Here is a 19,753-nt window from a genome sequence, read left to right as displayed (position 1 = left end):
CGACGTCTGATCGAAATATGATTAGATGTCAACAGAATATGTTACTCAGGACCAAATCTTACCCGACTTTGAATGGCGGACCAACGAACCATTTATCCGGGGGATAAAGTTAAAAGGTAGGAGGTCTCTGTTTGCTTCGACTGCTAGATTAACGGGTTCATTTAAGTCTTTGACCGAGTGACAAAACTTTTGGTTGAAAGCCGAACCGAATCTGACTGAATGTGTCTTTGTTTATCGTCGCGTCTCGAGACGAACGTCTTCGTCCTTCCTTCCTTCCTATCCGTTCTCCTCGTTACTCGACGATAAGGGACAATTTCGCAGCTCGTTTTCATCAACTGTTCTCTCCCTCTTTCTCGACGGTGGATCGTCATCCCTTCGAGACCCCGTATAATTGAATTTTCAAGAACATTTGTAGCATTGTATCAAAAACGTATTTGATATCGAGCTCATCGTCATACACGATAACAATGGGATCTGAAAAGGAAAAAATATAACGATCGCTCGTTATTATCGTGATCTTATATAGATCTCGACGCTACGATGCACTGCAACAAAATCTTTTCCTCGTCAAAAAATACATCCAGCAAACTTTCCAATTACTGCGATAACCGTGGAGATCCGCTATTTCACTCTATGCATCTGAATCGCATCGAAAACGTTTTAAAGCCGATGGTTCGAAGCGAACGGAGCCGTGGTACAAGGAATTTTTTAAAGCGGTATCCGCACCTGAACCGGAATTTCTCCCAAACTGGAAGGACAAGTACGAGAGACCTTAACAAAAATCCCATCGAATTTTTGAAATTTTCCTCGTTTATCCGTTTTATTTTCCTTCCAATTTCTTCGCCGCCACCGCACCTATATAAATTCGCAACAACCTTATTCTTGGGTTATTTGCTCCTCGCGTACAAAGTCGTACGTTAAGAGCAACCCTTAGAAGCTGACGCAGTAGCTGCGTGATCTTTCGTCGAATAAAGAAAAAAGTCGGACAAAAAATATACATACATTTACATGGTATATGAAAAAAAATTTACTCGCCAGACCTCGTGTCCCCCAGCTGACGATCCGTAGGTACTCGTACTTTGCCGTCGGGGTTCTTGAAGTGGCTTCTTGGTCGCTCGTTAGAACCGACCACCATCAAACCGCTAACCACTTACCTATATACACCGGCTTATGTACGTACGTACATATTTTCTCCCCACGTTTCGCAGTTGAATTTTGGCAGTATCTGCTGCGTGGGTATACATAACTCACCTATGTACCTGGTGTGTGCGAATACATACATTAATGAATCAAGGCGGAGGTATATACTGACCTAGAACAGATCGGTATATACGTGGTATCCAGAGGCACAAAACGGTGTGCGGTCCGCAGCTCATTTCTCCGAGTCGTCAACGACGAAAATTAACGTTTTCAACGCAGCGCTAGTTTTTCACAAGTTCACAGATTTTACAGCGGAACCCGAAGAAAGGAACGAGATGAAAAAACTGGCCGAGGAATGAAGGGGAGAAACAAATCAGCGTGCCGTCACGAGACCGACGAATGTGTGGATAACGCGGGGGTTGATTTTTTTCTCGTACATTCAATACCATTAGGTGTACGTAGCTAGCGTAAAAGTCTATAGAAAAGAAGGTTGTATTGAAACCTCGGCGCGCGTCTGAAAAAAACTTTTGTGGCCCTATGGTACGTGTACCGTGAGATTTACAAAAGACGCGCAAAGATACTCGCAGTGCGTCGAGTGGTACGACGAGAGCCGGCGAAAGCAAAGAAGGAAATTCTTGTCCCGAATTTTTATCAAATTAGATTATAATTGCACCACCCGAGTAAATTATTCCAGTCATGCCGAAGATGTAATAATTCAACACGATTGCACATTGCTGAATTACGTAATCAAGGCTCTATCGCGATAACGAGAAAATTTGGTAAATGGAAAGAGAGCGCGATGAGAACTGAAGAGCAAAGCGTTAGACGGCGGAACAAACTGCAAAATTAATGATTACCGAGTCGCTTTATTAATTAATCCTGAACGGATAAACGCCCGGGCGTTTACGTGCATGCGGATATGTGTTGTACGTTGGGGTATACATATGTACAAACCCATGTGAAACACATTGAAGTAACTGCCGTACCTCGTTACAGTTGTTAATTTGTTACACGTCATACCTGAAGAGACAGTGGAGGATATTTCGAATCCAATTATTCGCCGCGCGGATGACCCGATTTTTTTCTTTCTTTTTCTTTATTCGACTTGTTTGTCACTGAAACTGCGGATGACATTCTGACTCCTTTTCTGTAAAAAAAAAAAAATAGAAACTACTTATGAAAATAATTTTGAAGTTTTCGATATCGATATCATAATTGAATCGTGCCGGAATTCAGAGGAACGAATGAATATTTTGTCAACCATATAAAAATATCCCCTGTTTCGTCTTTGCTCGTACACTGTGTACGGTAAAGTTTTTTTTGCCAATATAATTTGATTCGAGCGGGATGCTGTGATGAAGCAGAAGGAAATAAAAATATCCAAATGAGAGGAAAAAAAGAGAGCAAACGAAGCGACTCTCCGAAAATTTCAATAAAACCTCTACAGTATTCTGGAAATAAGTTTAAAAAGTGTGTAAACGTTGACGAGTTTCGTTGTGATTCAGTGATGTCATACTTTCAAACCTCGATATTCTAATATCCAAAGCACGTGGAATTCAAGGAACGCATTGAAGGGGATGATTAAACCTGAGGGTTCGGGAGGGGGCAAAAGCGTATCGACATATTTTGACGGGATATTTTTTTTTCCTTTTCAACTCCTCTCCTCCGCAGAAGAGAGAAAAGGGACCGTTGCTCCCTTAGAGAAAGAATAACGCGAAAATCGAAATTCGTGGTTAAAATTTCGGCTCATTCAATTTCACCCTATTCGACCACAAAAATAAAAACTCCGAACGGCACCAGCGGCTGGTAGACTGTTACGGAATAATGGTGTTCAAGTACGAAGAATTATCGAATTATTCATACGCCTTGATAAATCCTAAGTTTGCTTTCCACGTCGGGTTTTCAACTCCTTCATCCGAGGATCCGTAAATCTGAACACCGGACCACCCGACGTGAGACGTATAAATTAATTCCAACATTCTCCAAGGTGCTGCGATTAATTACGTACTTTGTTACGCAGAACTTACATGTTCACACGTGAACCGCGGAGTGTTGGAATTACATTAATGAAGCATAATTAAATGTAGATCAAGTTACGTGAACATTTCAGATTACATTATATTCCTTGGTTGTCTTTTTTTCTTTGCTCAATTCAGTCGCCTACCGGCGATGATTATTTGATACTTCGTAAATGAGTACGAATTTCAAAATCTGCAAGAGAACAATGCTATTTTTATTTATACCCACATGCGATGATCTGCAGATCAAAATGTAATTCCATCTGCGATAGTCGATGTGCATTAACCGGCTGCACCATGCTACATATTACCGCATGTGCTGTTGATGATGTACGTGCAACCAACTGTAATGAATTGACTGCAAAAATTTACTGAATAATTCGATGAAATTGATGTAATTTTACTAATTACGTACGTCAACTCCACGGTATATAATGCCAACTTCGAACCCGATCAGAGACCATAACAAATATATTATCGTCACTTCTGCATGCATAAGTGATTAATAGCAGTACATGAGTACATTGGGGACGAGTAATTATCTGGATGTGTGATACATACAAAGGTATACCGTTGGGTATCATTTGTTCCAAACTTCCGCGAAAAGCTTTGCTGCTGGCATTCCAATGCCTGGAGATACTATTCACCAAATAGTTTAATGATCTGAAATATATCTTTCATTGGAAATTGAGTTTTAGATTTTATGGTTTATTTCTCTCTCGAAACCACTGATTAAATCTAACGTAAAGAAATGGAAAAATTAATGAGTAAGGTACTTTGACGCGATGTCATTTACTAGAATAGGTTTGAAAGAATTTCTGTACAGATTTCACGAAAGGAAAGAACTTTCAACATCTTGCTGTGAAGGGTTCGAAGGAGCATTCCTTTGAATGTATCAAGCGCACATGAATACGTCTGACAATGGAAATTTCCCTACCGTGTCTGAACTGCCAGTTCCGATTCTGTTTGTTTGTACCCACGTAGTACTGCCTCCAACTTTTTGATTAGCTACAGTGGTTGTTTTCAATTTATTTGCTCAACAGCCTGGCCGAAGTTAGATTTACGTGTTACGTTATGGCCGTACAGTACATTCTACTCCACAAAATTTTTGAAACTAAAAAAATGATCTTGAAAAAAGAAGATACGTAACATTTGTGAAAACACAATGATAAGAAAAATGAATTGACGATTTTTCGTACCCAGAAACAACAACTTATTTCACAAGTCTTATCGTTTAGGAATGAAATGTGATCATTTGTTCTTGGGATGGATCTGATATCAATAAACTTTTTTCAACGCTTTTTTATACGCCTTGCTAACCTCTCTATGTAAAAATTGAACTTCAGCCCCCTCGAGTAGATGGATGAACTTAGATGAACCTTTCTGATGCACTCTGAAACTCAGCTTACTCATGGAAAAATTTAAGTAGTAATGGGGCACGTCTGGTCAGCCGCGCCGCATAGTAGACATAGGGGCTGCCTGCGCTTTTCCCTCAGCGAGAAATTTGCATGATGGTTGAGAACCTATCGAAATAATTAAATTTTTTCATTTTTCAAGGCGATAAGTAAATTAAAACTCGATTCATTTTGTAAATAGATCAATTGCAGGATTTCTGATTTCAACGTGGGTTTTTCGATCAAGATATCCTCGATTTTTCACTCTTTGGAGCGATAAAGTAGCGATAACTTTTTTAATTTCATAGATAGATCAATTTAGCTTCCGGATTCGGAATCCTGAGATCAAAATACATAAGAATAGCATCTAAAACCCATTAAAAAAAATATCGATTTTGAGCCAAAAAATTGAACATTTTTTAAATTGATCGTATGGCACTTTTCTGACGTATTTTGACTTCAGGAATCCAAATCTGAAAGAAAAATTGATCCATCTCTAAAATTGACCGAGTTATCGCCAATTTTCAGCTTTTTGGGGTCAAAAATAAAAAATTCATTTTTTAGTCTACATTAATGTAATTTGAGCTCAGGAATCTGAATCCGGAAGAAAAATTGATCTATCTGCAAAAATGACCGAGTTATCCCCATTTTTTCGCATTTTTTGGCATAAATTTGAGGATATCTCGAAGGGAAAAAATCGTAGCTCAATTTGGACAACGGATTCGTGTTCCTGAGGTCAAAATACATAAGAAAAGTGCCATACGATCAATTTTAAAAAATAAAAATTTTTGGTCAAAATTTGAGATTTTTCCAAGGGGTACCCCTTACGATTTTTTCAAATTTTGGCAAAAATTTTTTATTTTTTAAAATTGATCGTATGGTACTTTTCTTATGTATTTTGACCTCAGGAACACGAATCCGTTGTCCAAATTGAGCTACGATTTTTTCCCTTCGAGATATCCTCAAATTTATGCCAAAAAATGCGAAAAAATGTGGATAACTCGGTCATTTTTGCAGATAGATCAATTTTTCTTTCGGATTCGGATTCCTGAGCTCAAATTACATTAATGTAGACTAAAAAATAAATTTTTTATTTTCGACCCCGAAAAGCTGAAAATTGGCGATAACTCGGTCATCTTTATAGATAGATCAATTTTTCTTTCAGATTTGGATTCCTGAGGTCAAAATACGTCAGAAAAGTGTAATACAATCAATTTTTAAACTACTTAACTTTTGGCCCAAAAATCGATTTTTTTTTCGGCTTTTTGAGGGTAATCTCGCGTATAATCAGCTCAGGAATCCAAATCTGAAAGCCAAAATCATCCACTCGTGCAATCGATCAAGTAATCTTCAATTATTCGCTGTTTGGGGCAGAAAAATGATAAGACATATCGATTGGTTTTAGTCGTAGACCCACTTTGAATCGTCGCAATCCTTGCATGGGTCGAAATATTTGAATTCCTCAATTTACCAGTAAGCCCAGCTTTGCTGGAGTCAGCGTAGCCAGCAGCGTAGCGTTTTGTTGTGAGACGTCACCTTCGGGGCTGAGCAGAGGTGACGCCCCACAACAAACCGCGCGCCCGTATGTATTTTGACCTCAGGAACACGAATCCAAAAGCCAAATTGAGCTACGAATTTTTCTCATCGAGATATCTCAATTTGTCTGCTCCGAAAAGCGATAAATTGGCGATAACTCGATCAATTTTGTAGACAGATCAATTTGACTTCTAGATTCGAATTTCCGAGCTTAAGTTACGTAGGGGCATCATAGAAACCTCAATTTAAAAAAAAATTGATTTCTTACCCCGAGATCGAAATAACATCTGAGGGATAAACGCCTTGGGATTTTCTTTTTTGGTTTGCTTGATCCACTAAAGAAACTATAGCTGACTGCTGATAAGTGTTAATGATAATTAAATAAATTGGTTTTTTCAAAATAAAATTTATTTTTACAGGGAGTGGTTGTTAGGATCTCTTTAACTGTGACATAATTTGAATTTATTTCGCCACAGATTCAGTTTTTAATGTTTCATGCCCGATCGAGACATTCTAAATCTGCTCAGTGGTCTCCCTTTATTAGAAGAATTGCTCATCTCAAATACTTCAGGTTTTTTCTCCTCTACATCTTTAACCATCTGTAACAACGATTATAGTTGAATGGCTTTTTCCCATATAATCAAGTCATAAATTTGCTAATGTACAACAGTCAAATCGTACTTACGATGGTGTAAGATGTTCCAAAGACTGGTTTGTTTGACTCTTCATCAAAAGCACTATCTGACGATGGAGTAATATTTTGCAAATAACTAAGATCACTCGATGACTTCTTCAAGATCGATTTTGGATTACCGAATATCCTGTGTATATCAGAGGGATCTTCAATTAAATCTTTCCGACGTAACTTCACACCCATACCAGGTTTATTCGAATGCTTGACGTCAATCCTGATAATATCATCTGTGTCATCCGAATTTTCTATAGAATCTTCAGTTGGTTCATCAGAAGGAAAATCTGCCCCAACGGAAATCATATCTTCGATAATATTCGACTTTTCAATATCATCCTCTATGTCAGACTCACTAGATGATTCTGATTCCTTTATTTGAGATTCAAACACAGTATGATGTCCTGACTGTTCAAATATATTCACTTGCATCTTATCCGTAAACGAGACACGGCGTTTGTTTGTTTCGGCATTAACAGCAAGATCATCTTTATCGATATCATCTCCACTCTGGCTAAAATATTCATTCGAATCAGTGTTCTCTACATCGGTTGAATCTGGGCAATGACCTTTGCTGATGCTTGGAAAAGTTACTGCTCTATTACTCGAAATATTTTGGTCATTTTCTTCAGGCAATAATTCGGAGCTAGGTTTCATTGACAAATGATGTGAATAATCATACTTATTTGCATCGTTCATGCTGCTGCCAGATTTTACTTCAACTACACTCGTATCTGAAGTACCAGTTGATGTAAGAGCAGTGCAATTTGGAATTTCGATAACTGATAACTGACCAGCTTCTTTGTTAAAATTTTCTTTCTCAAACAAGTCTTTTTGATGTTTGGATATTTTATTTTTTCTCAATTTGGTTAGCCTTTCCTGAATCATATCGTCACCCACCTCATCTTCAGAGAAGTCACAGTCTTCCTCCTCATAAGACTCGCTATCATCCTGAGTATCTCCACCATAGTAATTACAGTCATCAATGTTTAACCTGGAAAGAAATGAAGAAAAATCAAACAATGTCATCAAGACGAAAACTAAAGATTAATACTGGAAGAGGTATGATGCAATATTCAATATTTCAGTTTGAAACGGACCTATCAATTTCATCTTCTAATTCTTCTTCAAGTTCGAGTTCATCTAACCTCTGCCATAAATCTTCTTCAGATTGAATATCAGTTTTTTTCTGCTTTCGAAGTTGCGCAAGTTTGTGTCTGTATTCCTTCTCTCGCTGCCTATGTTTGACTAGATGAAAGTGATGAAAATTAAATCATACAAGTAATTATCAAATCTACTGAACTACTTACTTCTCCATTCCTTTTCTGCCTCTTCATCATAATCTTCTATGATTTCCTGTTGCTCCTCATTGCCAAAAATATCATAATCCAAAGGCAATGATTGTCTCATTTCGAGTAAATTTTGTTCCTTCTCAAGGTTGGTCAGCATTTCATCAGCCTCTAGAAGAAAGTGAAATGAACAATTATAATATCACTAAAAAGGATATAATAAACTACCAGCAATGTTCCAGAAAAATTTATTTTGAGATTGGAAAAATAGATTCATTGATGACCAAAAGTTGATTTCTTACGTTTAATTCTACGATTGCAAAGGGCAATGGCTTGCATTGCACTATATTTGACAAAGTATCCTTCACCCAGGCAAACTAGTATTTCGTTTGTGTGGACTAGTTTTCCCTTCATAAGTGCTTTTGGGCCGATAGGAACCATACAGTTTGTTGTCAGCTCCTGGGGTAAGACTTCAAGTCCTTTTCTAACTTTTTCATGAGCTTTTTTATAATTCCTCCATGTTTTAACCTGAATTTCATTACGTTTCAAACCCTGCAGATGAATACGAATACATAGATTACTTTATTTCACGATTTTTTAATTCCATGACAAGCATGATTTTTATTAGTAAATCCCAGCAACAGTTGGCTCAGATATTAACAACATAGTATATTATCTATCGTGTAGGTATGAAATTCGCAGGTTATAAGGTAGAAGGTTTATAGTTTTACCTCAACAAGTGCTTGGTTGAGAAGTGCTCGTAATGAACCTTGATAGTTCTGGTAATTGTTATGATCCATCGTTCATCTGACACTGTATTATTGCGTATGGTTTTATGCTTTGATGGAACTCGATTCGAACACTGACATTTACTGCTTCAGTCAACGACACCAACTACGGCAAAGAGCGGTCCGAAGCAAACTGTAATGTTCGCAAAATCAACGCAAATTGGTACGAACGTGACATCTCGCAGAAGATACGTATACTTTATACTAAATCTGCTTCTGACAGCAGAAGGCAACGACGATGCATCATTATCCCTACTTTGTGACCTGTCAACTGACACGTACGTAGAGATATGCAAATGTATGGATCAGTTCCCCAGTGCAATTTCGTAACACTTCAGTTCATTTGCCTGTATTCAATGAATGCATTGGGTAAAGTGAACTGATATGCTAATCTTCCTGTTGTGTAATATGCCCGATTATTAGCTGTCCTCAGTTTTAAATAAAGCTCCCTTATCACATACATTTGTAGTATAAAAAGAGAACTGGTACCAGTAATTTATTCTGGATTGTAATATCAGAATACCTCACATCATACCTCAGTAAACACTGACCAGTTTGTTGGTGATTTCCATCGCTGTGATGAGTGCTGCAAAATTGATCGAATTCAATTCACTGGGTAACAATCTCAGTTATTTACTTATCATTCAAAATTTTTGGATCATTCAACCATTATTCAAAATAATATATTTCACAGATGCAGATATTCAGGAATTAATTATGGCAAGTGTAGAAGCTCGCAATTACTCATATTCACCTTATAGTAACTTCAAAGTTGGGGCAGCGCTCCGCTCTGAAGATGGAATAATTTACAAGGGATGTAACATTGAAAACTCATCATATTCGGTTACTATTTGTGCCGAGCGAACTGCAATTGCTAAAGCAGTTTCAGAAGGTAAAAAAAAATTTGTAGCTCTTGCAACAGTAGCAGATATGGATAAAATTTTTGTAACACCTTGCGGAGTATGCCGTCAAACAATATATGAGTTTGGAGATATTCCAGTTTATTTAACTAAATCGACTTTAGGAACTGTCTTGGTTACTTCAGCCAAAGAATTGTTACCGTTTGGATTTCATTTGCAAGATGCAAGTGCATAATCTTTTCACGTAGAGATAATCATTCCATCGCGTTTTGACAATAATGAGAATGTCTACAACCAGCACATAACAGCTGTAAAAATATTTTTGTATATTACGTATGTATATACAATAGGGTAAGTTTAAATTCTCAGAAATAATGTTCTGAAAGGTCAGGTTAATGCTGCATATCAATCAATTTCTTGTCTTCTGAACTTGATAAATCATGAAGAGATAAATTTATCATGCATATAGCTCTGACTCTTTGTAAATCTTATCTTTTAAACATAAAAAGCTCAAGACCTCAAAGATCAATTGACTTGATAAGTTGATAAGATAAGTATCATCTGAATAAATTGAAGTCAGATTATCATATGAAAATGGTTCTTCAAATTTTTCCTTAGTCCAATGTATATATCATGTTTGCTTCATGTGGACAACATTACTTTGTACTTGTATCAAAGAGATGTTGTCTCATACATGATGTATAATAATGCCTCGTCAAAACGTCAAGTTGACTCTTTGGAGAAGTAAGTATAGTATGTTTTGGTAAATCTCAGTCGATTTATTTAATTATTTACTCATTTTCCTCGTCCGTAAGACTGTAAAGAAGTTTGATGGTGAATAATGAAAATTATAAAAATAGCAATTGTGCCATCAAGAGTTAAAGTTATTTCAAATTATAATTCTATGCCAACGATTTCCTCTATTACATAAATTCGATTTCCCAATTGTTTCGCGTAATAAAGCACTTTGTACAAATTACCGTAATTAAAACTAAATTTTACTTCATCACCTACTTTTATCCTAAACACAAACTATAATACATTAAGATATCAAATATTTCTAAAATGAAATAATACACAATATATACAAGATAAAGTACATATTAAATGATTTGGGAACAGAATATTCGATATCCACAAATCATTAGCGGTTCATAATGCCTAATCATCAGAATCAAGTGAATTTGAAATACTTAAGTAAACTGTTCGAAACCATTATTGATCACATCTATGATCATGACAGCATACAGCACACAGCTATTGAATATTTGAACTGAATTAGTAGAGTGGTGGTACTTTCTTCGTACTTCAATATGCCAAAAAGGCTATGGCAAAACAAGGAAGAAGCCTAAAATTGGTAGAAACAACGTTAATCGCTGTGTTGTATATGAAAATGCGATCTTGAACTAATTCACCTTTTTCATAGCGACTCTTATTTCTTAATGATCGAAAATACTAATACGCATTGATAATGAGGCACTGTTATAAAATTAAGAAAACAAGCGCAGCATTTTTTTCCGTATATATCTACACGTTTGAATGGTTCACCATCGTAATCATTTACGAATATGATTTTAAGAGCATATGGAACAGAATTTACCCTGAATCATCTGTAAATCCTATTGAGTAATAGCTGGAGCTCCCATGAATCTCAGAAAAGATTAGGCGATGAAGCATAGTTCAACAATTATTGTGAAAAAACTATTTTGTACAACCCAGCTCTCACCAGAATGGACACCTATAAAAAGGGCAAAACACTGAGTTAGTAAAGAAGGTTTAATTGTATTACCTTTCTATGAATATTCAAATTTCAGGTAAATAAAAGGCTTACCATCCAATGTAACACTGGCAGAGGTTTTCATTGTTCGTTGCCTGTTGGATTAGCAAGTCAACTTGCTGTTGAACATTAAGTGTCTCCTCGTGTGAAAAATCACGGCCTGTTAATTTATCTCTCACTCTATTTATAATTGCCAAGGCCTTTTTGTTCAGAGCCTCTGGCTGATTGTTATCTCCTAAACATAATATTAGAGTAGTGTAGAAAATGTTTTGCCAAATATACGACTTTGAAATGTTGACTACAAAATTGACGGTTCAAATTTACCTCCATTTTCGACGCTACAAGGAACTCCTTTCTTTGGTAGAGTAGCACTGTGAGAATCTAGCATATCCCCATGCTCCTGACTACTACTTGCGGTAATACCTTGAGCATCTGATCGTGTGGTTTTTGGAACTGCATTATCCATTAGTCTCCAGTTTAACAGGGGATCATAAACAAAAGCCTCCAACACAGCCATTAAACTGTCTTTGTTTCGATGTAACACTGACATAACCGATTCACTTGTCCGTCTGTATGTTCCTTCAATTCCTGTTACCTCCATTGCATTAATTAACATTCGCGTCAACCGAAAAGGGATCTTCTCTGGAAACTTCTCACGAGTCATGGCTACTTCGAAACAATCACCAAAGTCTATGTGAAGAATTTTTCCACTTAAACGGTCCAACATCAAATTGGAAGGATGTCGATCTCCAAGACCCAGTATATAGCCAACCATCGACATCACTGCAAGAGAACGTGTGTAATTTGTTCTACGATCAAACCAGACTTCACTGGATGGCGATTTTAGCCACAAAAGACGAGATAAATCATCCCCATGAGTGTGTTCTAAAGCATGTTCAAAGACTTCCACTTTCTGCATTAGCATGAGATGATCATAATCCGGTGCCATCTGAACAAAATATGTTTTCAGTATTAAATGAAAATGAACAAAAAGAAATCAGTAAGGACAATGTGATGATGTCCTTATGCTTACCCTTAGCATTATTCTATGCTCGATGTTCAGCAGTATCTTTTTCTTTTCTCGATAATCGCGTATTAGTGTATGTAGAGTGTCACAATGTGGTACCCAGCCAATCAGACCACTATTGGTAGACAGTGGAATTACAGCATACCTCTTCAAGATAAAATAAATATTCAAGTTGATAAAAGACAGAAGATAAACGGAAGGTAGTCATCACTCCCTCACATTACCTGAATAGTGAGATTTCTTCTGAATGTGTCTGGATCATGCAGCAACAGTGTATTGACTAGACCAAAAAGTTGCATGACACGTTCGTCCTGTCTAAGATCTTCATGACCTTTTAGTAGGAACATATAGTCTTTGCCATTGCTTCCTAAGTAGATAAACATATTATTTAGTGCGCTGTTTGACCAAACAAATTGTATGTATACAAAACACTTAGAAAACGAACCCTTAATACAGAGCTTCCGAGGTCGCTGCTTGCTGGTGATCACTTGCATGGAACCTTGAATACTCGCAATTCTAACAATAGGATGTCCTGGGCTATAGCTCCCAGGAACAGCTAATTCCAAATCTCGACAAACTAACAATTTTGGACTGACGTATTGTAGTTCGAGGCTTGTGAGTTGCGGTAATTGCCTTGAGATTTTTCTGAATACATGGTAATAAAGATCCCATGCCTGATTCAAGTCTTTCACATTTCCAGACATTTTGTACCTATAACACCATTCCTTTGCTTCCATCAAATCTCTTCCGTAAGTTTGATTGAATGATGTTTCCTTCAAGGTTTGTGGCCCTCGTTCTAACATAGCGTGAAGAGGCTCTAAAGTATCAAACATCCCCTTGACATTTCTCTCACCAAAGTACAATCTACTGGCTTCTTCCAAACCTTCATGCCAGAGTTCATGCCACAAAATTGCAACTCTAATCAATTCGTCACTGGCTAAGACAGCTTGCTGTACCAACGTAGGACTGTGTTCACACATATTTTTTAATATTTTATTAGCAGCGGTCTTGCGAGCAGAGCTTGCACTTTTTGACGCAACAGTCAAAGGATACACCAAAGCTTGAGGGTGAGTTTTACCGATATCAATCAACAGATGATGTATCAAACGACCAACCAGAGCCCTAGGTGTATCGATTCTGGCAATAAGCTGGGGTATTACTTGGAGCCACGTATTAATTTCGATTAATCGTATTCCTTCGACAATGGCTTCGTATACTTCAGGCCACTGTCCATAATCAAACCACAAAGTCAGTAATCGTAAAGTATCCTGCAGTGAACTACCGTGTGACAAATTAATTGATCTGAAGAATCCTTCCACTGCTGGTACAGTAAACTGAGAAATATATTGAGAACTTGATAATCCCGCACGTGTGGCATTGCCTGGTACATTGTCAATGTTGGTATCACCTTGTTGATGTTTATAAAATAGAACTGTTTCAAAATTCGTGTAAGCAAAAGCATGCCATGCTTTGTACCACGATGGATCATGTTTCGTTGCAGCTGCATAGTATGATAGTACAGCTGGAATGGAATGTTCGCTTATCCCCTCTAGCGCCTCCAACCATTCTCCAAGTTTCAAATAGCATCGAGCTAGCAATCTCTTCCTAACTTCTTGTTGCTTCTCATCATCTTGATTGAGCACAGATATTGTTGCTGGCTGTAACGAAGTTTGTACAAATCGTTGAAGCTGACTGTAAGCTGCTTCTCGATTATTTGCCATCCACATGTGTTTACAGTAAGCAAATGTCACTTGAGGGTGTGTTGTAGGCAATGGCTGATCTGGATTCTGAGATGGATCCATTCCCAACAGCATAACTAATGTCTTGTGACACAACATGGGGCTGCCATTCTTTCGGCAGAGGCTTGCATATTTCAGCCAAGTGTACATATCATCTTGAGGAGATACCACCAACGTGTGGACTTGAATGATTTTCTGCCAATCTTCTACCACACGTTGTCCACCTTGCAATCTTTCCCACCACATTGACTTTATTGTCTGCCTTCGTTCTGGGACTAACTTGAATTGTATCACTTCTTCTAATTCAGCTAACTTTTGAACTTCGACCATTGCATTATAAGCTCTTTGGTAACTCTCACCTGCCATTGCTGTTAATTCTGTATCCAATAAATCCCTTGCACTATCTATTAATTGATGAGCTACATTGTACTGTTCATCATGAATAGCCAATACTGCTCTGTAAAATGCCCCATCTTGAGTATCTTTGGGGATGAAATTCACGTACTTTTCCATACTCTCCCATTGTCCAAGCCCCCAAGCTGCAGCAGCAGCCATACGGGACATTCTCTGTTTATTCTCATCATTTTCGTTGGCCCATTGACGAGTCGCAACATCATGCAGCTGTCCCCATTCACCAAGCGCTTCTAGGCAGCGCATCTCTCCTAGAGTGGATTCTACATCGTTAGGATCGCTGTTCAGACGGTCTTTATACAAATCCAATGCCTTATCCCAGTTATGTAATTTCTCGTACCACCGTACTTGTACTTTCAAGTCCTGCTGGTTTTGTTGTTTCATAACATACTCTAGTAAACCCTCCGCAACCTCTTTTTGTTGGAGTTTGTTATTGATGGAAATCAATGACTCAAAAACATTGCTATTTCGACTTTTATGAAACTCGTCTTCCTTGTAGTGCAGGGCCTTGGCATACGCTCGGCAATGCATCGCTCGTTCACCCAATATCTTTGCATTCAATGGTAATGGTCCCTTGTCACAATGTTCCATAAATTCCGCCAAGTTCAAAATAGTTTGTGTTATTTCTGGAAGATCTGGTACCATTAAAGCTTGCTGCAAAGTCTCGATTAATTCTGTTCGATACGGCTCCTCAAGGTAAGTCCAACATGATACAAAAGCTGCATTAAATAAGTCTCTCGGAAGTTGTGAATAAGTCTGAGCAAGTGCCCAGCAGGACCTCAATGCTGGAGACGGTGATTCTTTGAGTAATCCAATAGACAAACTTCGAAGCCATTCTAGCCAATCGTCTTTAGATACTCTGCGTGTTGCAGTCCAAGCCTTTTGTAGATTTGACGCTGAGACATTTAGTCGTTTAATTGTTGTGGTATCCGAGGAGGTCAGTGATAAATCACGATGCTTGTGTCTGAAGTCTCGAGGACGTGTAAGCAGATAATCTTCGCCATCAGTCACAGTAGATTCAGTTAAAATTTTATCTATATAAACATCGTACGTTTGATGAACAATTTTGTGTTTGGTCATAACTTTCTGTACCAGTGGAATGAAAATTTTATATTTCTTTCCAAGTTGAATCAGAAGTGCACAAAGAGTTTCCATTGCAGTGCCTCTCAGTTCTGGGCATGTATCCAATGTTCTCACCAGTGGATGAACTATTCTTGAAGCAAAATCGGTGAAGTCCAATGTTTCAGCAAGATGGTCCACAGTTTCTAAAGCAACTTTATTTACCGAAATTGGGCAGTCAGTTGCATAAAATAGCTTCACTATGGGCGGAAGCACTAGATGTAAATAATTGTCAAGATTATTTCCAAACTTTTGTAATGCAAGAAGTAGCTTGACAGTAACAGCACGATCTTTGCTAGTATCATGCGTCAAAACTCTTAGAATCTGTGGCATAAGTTGTGGGAGATAAATTTTAAATTCAGCACCCAAAGCAACAGCAATGTGTTCCACAAGAAGTATCAACGTACTTTGTAAAGTACTGTTCACAGTCCAAACTTCTTTGATCAAAGCAAAAATATCATCTAAATAATTCCGAATATGCTGTTTTACAATTGCAATAAGTACAGCCAACTGTTGGAAAAGGTATTCTCGAAAACCGATATCAGCACTTCGAACTACATTTAAAAAGCTAGGCATCACCTGGGAAATGTACGGAACGCATTTGATGCCAAGACTTTTGAAAATGAATGTTACAGCTTGAACGACCATGGTATGATGCTGGAAGAGTGTAGGCTCCCGGATAATGCGCATTAAGGTGGCAATTGCAATTGCAGGATAATATTCTTCAAGTGTTGAAGAGGACATGTTTACAAGCATTTCACTGGTTGTTAAATCCTGGCTCGTTTCAGAGTCACTTTTAGATCTGATATCGGCCATAGATGTTAGAGAGTCCAACTGCGAATCAATTTGACCAAGGTTCATTTTGTGTTTATAAGGGTCCAGAGCACCCAGCAATCCAAGAACACGTATGGTTTCTCTCCTAATAATGGGTTGCTGTTCGGTCTTCAAGAAATTGATTAACACATCTAATAAAGACGGGTATTGTGTGTATGGCTTTACGACATGTCCTGTACTCCCAACTAATTGACCCAAAACCCACAGGGCAACACCTCGTTTTTCTGGTGAACTAGCATCAACCAACATTTCAAGTAATATAGACAACAGTTCTGGCATCCACTGTTGCATTTCTGATCCACTCACTTCCGCCAGATCACCAATGGCTCTGAGAACAGCAAGAACAACACCAGGGTTGGTCTCAGATTCTTTCAACTTAGGAATGAGAACTTTCAAAATTGGTTCCATGTATGGTCTGATGAGTCGAGGAGCACTGACGACCAAGTGATCCAACATACGTGCAGCTTGTTCTTTGTTACGTCCCATACCAGAATGTTCAAGTTCAGTTAAAAATTGAATGAGTGTTTTACGAAGAGATGGCATCACATAAGCTGGATTCATTGTACTTAATCTCCCAATCGTATAAATTGCCAACTCTCTTATTTCAAACATTTCATCATTCATTGCAACAAACAGTGCCGATAAACTCTCGGCTTGAGCAAGATGAATATCAAAACTTTCATCCAAACATGCTAAGACCGAAAATCTGACGTCAGGATCCGTATCTGTGATGCCTACCTCTAGAAGTTTTGCCAGTACTGCAGAAACTGTATTGGTCACAGTAGGACCAGGCTGATTCAATGCCAGCCTTAACAGCCTAGAGCAAGTTCTCACAGCTTCCAATCGAACTTCAGCTTGCTCAGAAGTCAAAAAGTGATCGGCACATCTTCTAACAAATTGTAACAGTGGATTCCCATCGAAGTTAAAAGTGCCAAGTGTTTTAAGGGCTAGTACTGTTGATGGGACATCTGCTTCTGTAGCTGAGGTCAAAATCGGACTTGTTGCTGTCCGAGGTGCTCCAGGATGGCGAAGTGGCTTGTGCATGAGAACTTGGGATAGCATTCGCAAGAGCCCTTGAGAAATATCTGGTTTCAAAGATGGTATACTATGTGCTAATTCCCGCAATGATTTAGTGAGAATCGGGCTAAGTCCTGTAGCAAGCATTGGCTCCAACAGGACTTTTATATCTGGGCCGATAGTTTGCTTTACTGCATGCCCCAGCAGAGTAATGCAGATAAACACCGCTGGTTCAAGTACTGTGCCTCGTTTTTTGCTTGGAGTCTCTTTGGATGGCAGAGAAGCTTTGATGACGTCCATAATTTCAGGAAGATAAGGTTCTATCCCATTCTCAACAGCCACAGCAATTAATCCTATAGTTGTAAATGCTGCATGTCTATCTTTTTCTCGGCTTCTCAGAGTCATTAATAGATAGGATATGCTCTGTGCCAGATGATGTTTATCAAATTTCTCTTTATTGAAAGCAACAAGCCTAGGTATAAGCATCATCAGGGCATGCTGTATATGAGGATTTCTCGACGCTTTTTGGTTCATAACATCAACATAGATATTATCTATACCTTCTTGCATCAAACTACGACAAGCAGCAGATTCATGGACAGGATGAATTGTGTGCTGGTGATTAGATCGACTTGGAACGGATCCATTCCAGTTAGGTACAATAGCAGTTTTGAGACGAGGCATTAGTGATAGAATATCATCATCAATTTGTTGAGAAGGACAATTCAATCTCTCCATTAAGGCCTCATAGTTCCTTTCCCATCGAGCATTACTGCATCTCAAAAGCTCATTCAAGACCAAAAGAGAGCCATGAATCCCAGCATCTTTATTAGATCCTCTTCCCTTGACATCCGTATCATTAAAGCACTGTAAAACTTCCTGAAAACATTCCTTGTACCACTGTGGCTTGTGCATCTGTTTAGCAGATTCTCTTTGGGCAGTCACTACTAATGCAGCTCTAAGTGCCTCTGAAGCTGCTTCTCGAATCAGTGGCTTAGGATCCCTTATTGCGTTGAATATTAGATCAAAAAAAGGAGAGACTTGTTGAAAAAAATATGTTGGCATAGAGACTGCTAATTCTCTCAGCACAAGAACAGCAGCATGTCGTTTTCCCTCCTGTCTATCTCCCCCAAGCCATTCAAATGCACGTTTCACTTCAAACTCAACATATTCCGCAGTATAAGTACCAGAGACTAGTGCTAACTTGCCGACAGTCTTAGCAGCCAATTCCATTACTCCTACGTCATTAGATGGCAGCAAATTTCTTAGGTAATTAGCAAACCTTATAGTACGAGTACTAATGTTACCCACATCGGCACCGATCAAGCATACTATTGCCAGTATACCTCCCTTTTTCTCATTCATGTCCGAGCCAGAAACCATTTCAAATATGTGATGATTAAATTCATCCATAAATGCTGTAAGCTCTTCTTGAGAAGCTTCGCGTAATTCTGTCGTAACATAAAGGCACAAGTCGCGTGCTGCCTTAATTCGGACTTCTTCATGCCGCGATTTGAGACGATGAACAAAGTCTAGCACCAGAGAGTTCGTCATTTTTCTGACTTACGTTTTACACTTTCACGTTCAATTACAGATGGTCGGAAACTCACAGATGCATCGCGTATTTAGAAAACACCCATCTGAAACAGTTGTAAAATGCCAACAACTGAATCCTGAATCGCAAAGAACTGATAGGTTACATTGAGTTAGGGTTATGAGAATTGTCGCGATACTCCACAAAATACGGTAAAATAATATTTGACGATTACTGAATCTTGTACTCACTTTGCTCAAAAATCAATTATATCAAATTCAGAAGCACTTGTAGCGTCCGAGAAGAACGGCATCTTTATAAAATTCTCAAACAAATACGTAAGTTTGCTCGCCGTGGCTATTACGGCACATACATGTATCTACGGGTATACGTTACGTACGTATACCTACCCAACACGTCGTGGGATTTAATTTCGTTCCGGCTACCCTGCATCCACCCTACCCTTGTACGCACAGCTTCCGACTTCCTAGAAGCTCTATCTAGTTTTTACCGGTAGAACTACATTGAGCATTATTGTCTTGTTGCAAACAAATAATTAATTTTCGTACCATCCCCAATTAA

General features: G+C 38.3%; 3 protein-coding genes across 6 annotated transcripts; 1 reads left to right on the top strand and 2 right to left on the bottom strand.

Moving 5' to 3' along the window:
* Positions 1 to 6,474: 6,474 nt before the first annotated feature.
* On the bottom strand, positions 6,475 to 9,019 carry LOC105687463 (unconventional prefoldin RPB5 interactor-like protein). 2 transcript variants are annotated; one of them, XM_012403122.3, is made up of 6 exons: positions 8,797 to 9,019; positions 8,368 to 8,617; positions 8,087 to 8,236; positions 7,877 to 8,024; positions 6,774 to 7,770; positions 6,475 to 6,687 (listed from the first exon to the last, which is right to left on the bottom strand). In XM_012403122.3, exons 1-6 carry the CDS (start codon positions 8,863 to 8,865, stop codon positions 6,574 to 6,576), a joined length of 1,728 nt encoding a protein of 575 aa, XP_012258545.2. In that variant the 5' UTR covers positions 8,866 to 9,019; the 3' UTR covers positions 6,475 to 6,573. The 2 variants fall into 2 exon arrangements, with proteins under 2 accessions (XP_012258545.2, XP_048510470.1); XM_048654513.1 differs by lacking the exon at positions 8,797 to 9,019 and having other exon boundaries at positions 8,087 to 8,234; positions 8,368 to 8,509.
* A 158-nt stretch (positions 9,020 to 9,177) lies between these two features.
* On the top strand, positions 9,178 to 11,558 carry LOC105687501 (cytidine deaminase-like). Of its 2 annotated transcripts, XM_048654514.1 has the most exons (3): positions 9,178 to 9,469; positions 9,548 to 9,745; positions 11,528 to 11,558. In XM_048654514.1, exons 1-3 carry the CDS (start codon positions 9,433 to 9,435, stop codon positions 11,533 to 11,535), a joined length of 243 nt encoding a protein of 80 aa, XP_048510471.1. In that variant the 5' UTR covers positions 9,178 to 9,432; the 3' UTR covers positions 11,536 to 11,558. The 2 variants fall into 2 exon arrangements, with proteins under 2 accessions (XP_048510471.1, XP_012258613.2); XM_012403190.3 differs by lacking the exon at positions 11,528 to 11,558 and having other exon boundaries at positions 9,180 to 9,469; positions 9,548 to 10,300.
* Positions 10,472 to 19,738, bottom strand: LOC105687498 (serine/threonine-protein kinase mTOR). Of its 2 annotated transcripts, XR_007278173.1 has the most exons (8): positions 19,423 to 19,738; positions 12,963 to 19,277; positions 12,742 to 12,884; positions 12,524 to 12,664; positions 11,815 to 12,439; positions 11,545 to 11,725; positions 11,314 to 11,451; positions 10,472 to 11,061 (listed from the first exon to the last, which is right to left on the bottom strand). XR_007278173.1 is itself a non-coding variant. In XM_020853240.2 (7 exons), exons 2-7 carry the CDS (start codon positions 19,189 to 19,191, stop codon positions 11,436 to 11,438), a joined length of 7,335 nt encoding a protein of 2,444 aa, XP_020708899.1. In that variant the 5' UTR covers positions 19,192 to 19,277; positions 19,423 to 19,738; the 3' UTR covers positions 10,472 to 11,435. The 2 variants fall into 2 exon arrangements, 1 of the variants encoding a protein (XP_020708899.1); XM_020853240.2 differs by having other exon boundaries at positions 10,472 to 11,451.
* Positions 19,739 to 19,753: the final 15 nt, after the last annotated feature.

Source organism: Athalia rosae, chromosome 4, assembly GCF_917208135.1.
Source record: "Athalia rosae chromosome 4, iyAthRosa1.1, whole genome shotgun sequence".
NCBI lineage: Eukaryota > Metazoa > Arthropoda > Insecta > Hymenoptera > Athaliidae > Athalia > Athalia rosae.
This window is presented reverse-complemented; position numbering and strand designations above follow the sequence as displayed.

Coding starts and splice junctions, on each gene's coding strand:
- LOC105687501 (XM_012403190.3), top strand. CDS start 9,433: ATGAGTGCTGCAAAATTGATCGAATTCAATTCACTGG. Junction 9,470..9,547: donor GATCGAATTCAATTCACTGG/GTAACAATCTCA, acceptor TATATTTCACAG/ATGCAGATATTCAGGAATTA.
- LOC105687498 (XM_020853240.2), bottom strand. CDS start 19,191: ATGACGAACTCTCTGGTGCTAGACTTTGTTCATCGTCTCAAATCGCGG. Junction 12,665..12,741: donor GAAGAAATCTCACTATTCAG/GTAATGTGAGGG, acceptor TTTATCTTGAAG/AGGTATGCTGTAATTCCACT. Junction 11,726..11,814: donor TTGTAGCGTCGAAAATGGAG/GTAAATTTGAAC, acceptor TATTATGTTTAG/GAGATAACAATCAGCCAGAG.
- LOC105687463 (XM_012403122.3), bottom strand. CDS start 8,865: ATGGATCATAACAATTACCAGAACTATCAAGGTTCATTACGAGCACTT. Junction 8,618..8,796: donor TCAACCAAGCACTTGTTGAG/GTAAAACTATAA, acceptor ATTCATCTGCAG/GGTTTGAAACGTAATGAAAT. Junction 8,237..8,367: donor TTGCAATCGTAGAATTAAAC/GTAAGAAATCAA, acceptor ACTTTCTTCTAG/AGGCTGATGAAATGCTGACC.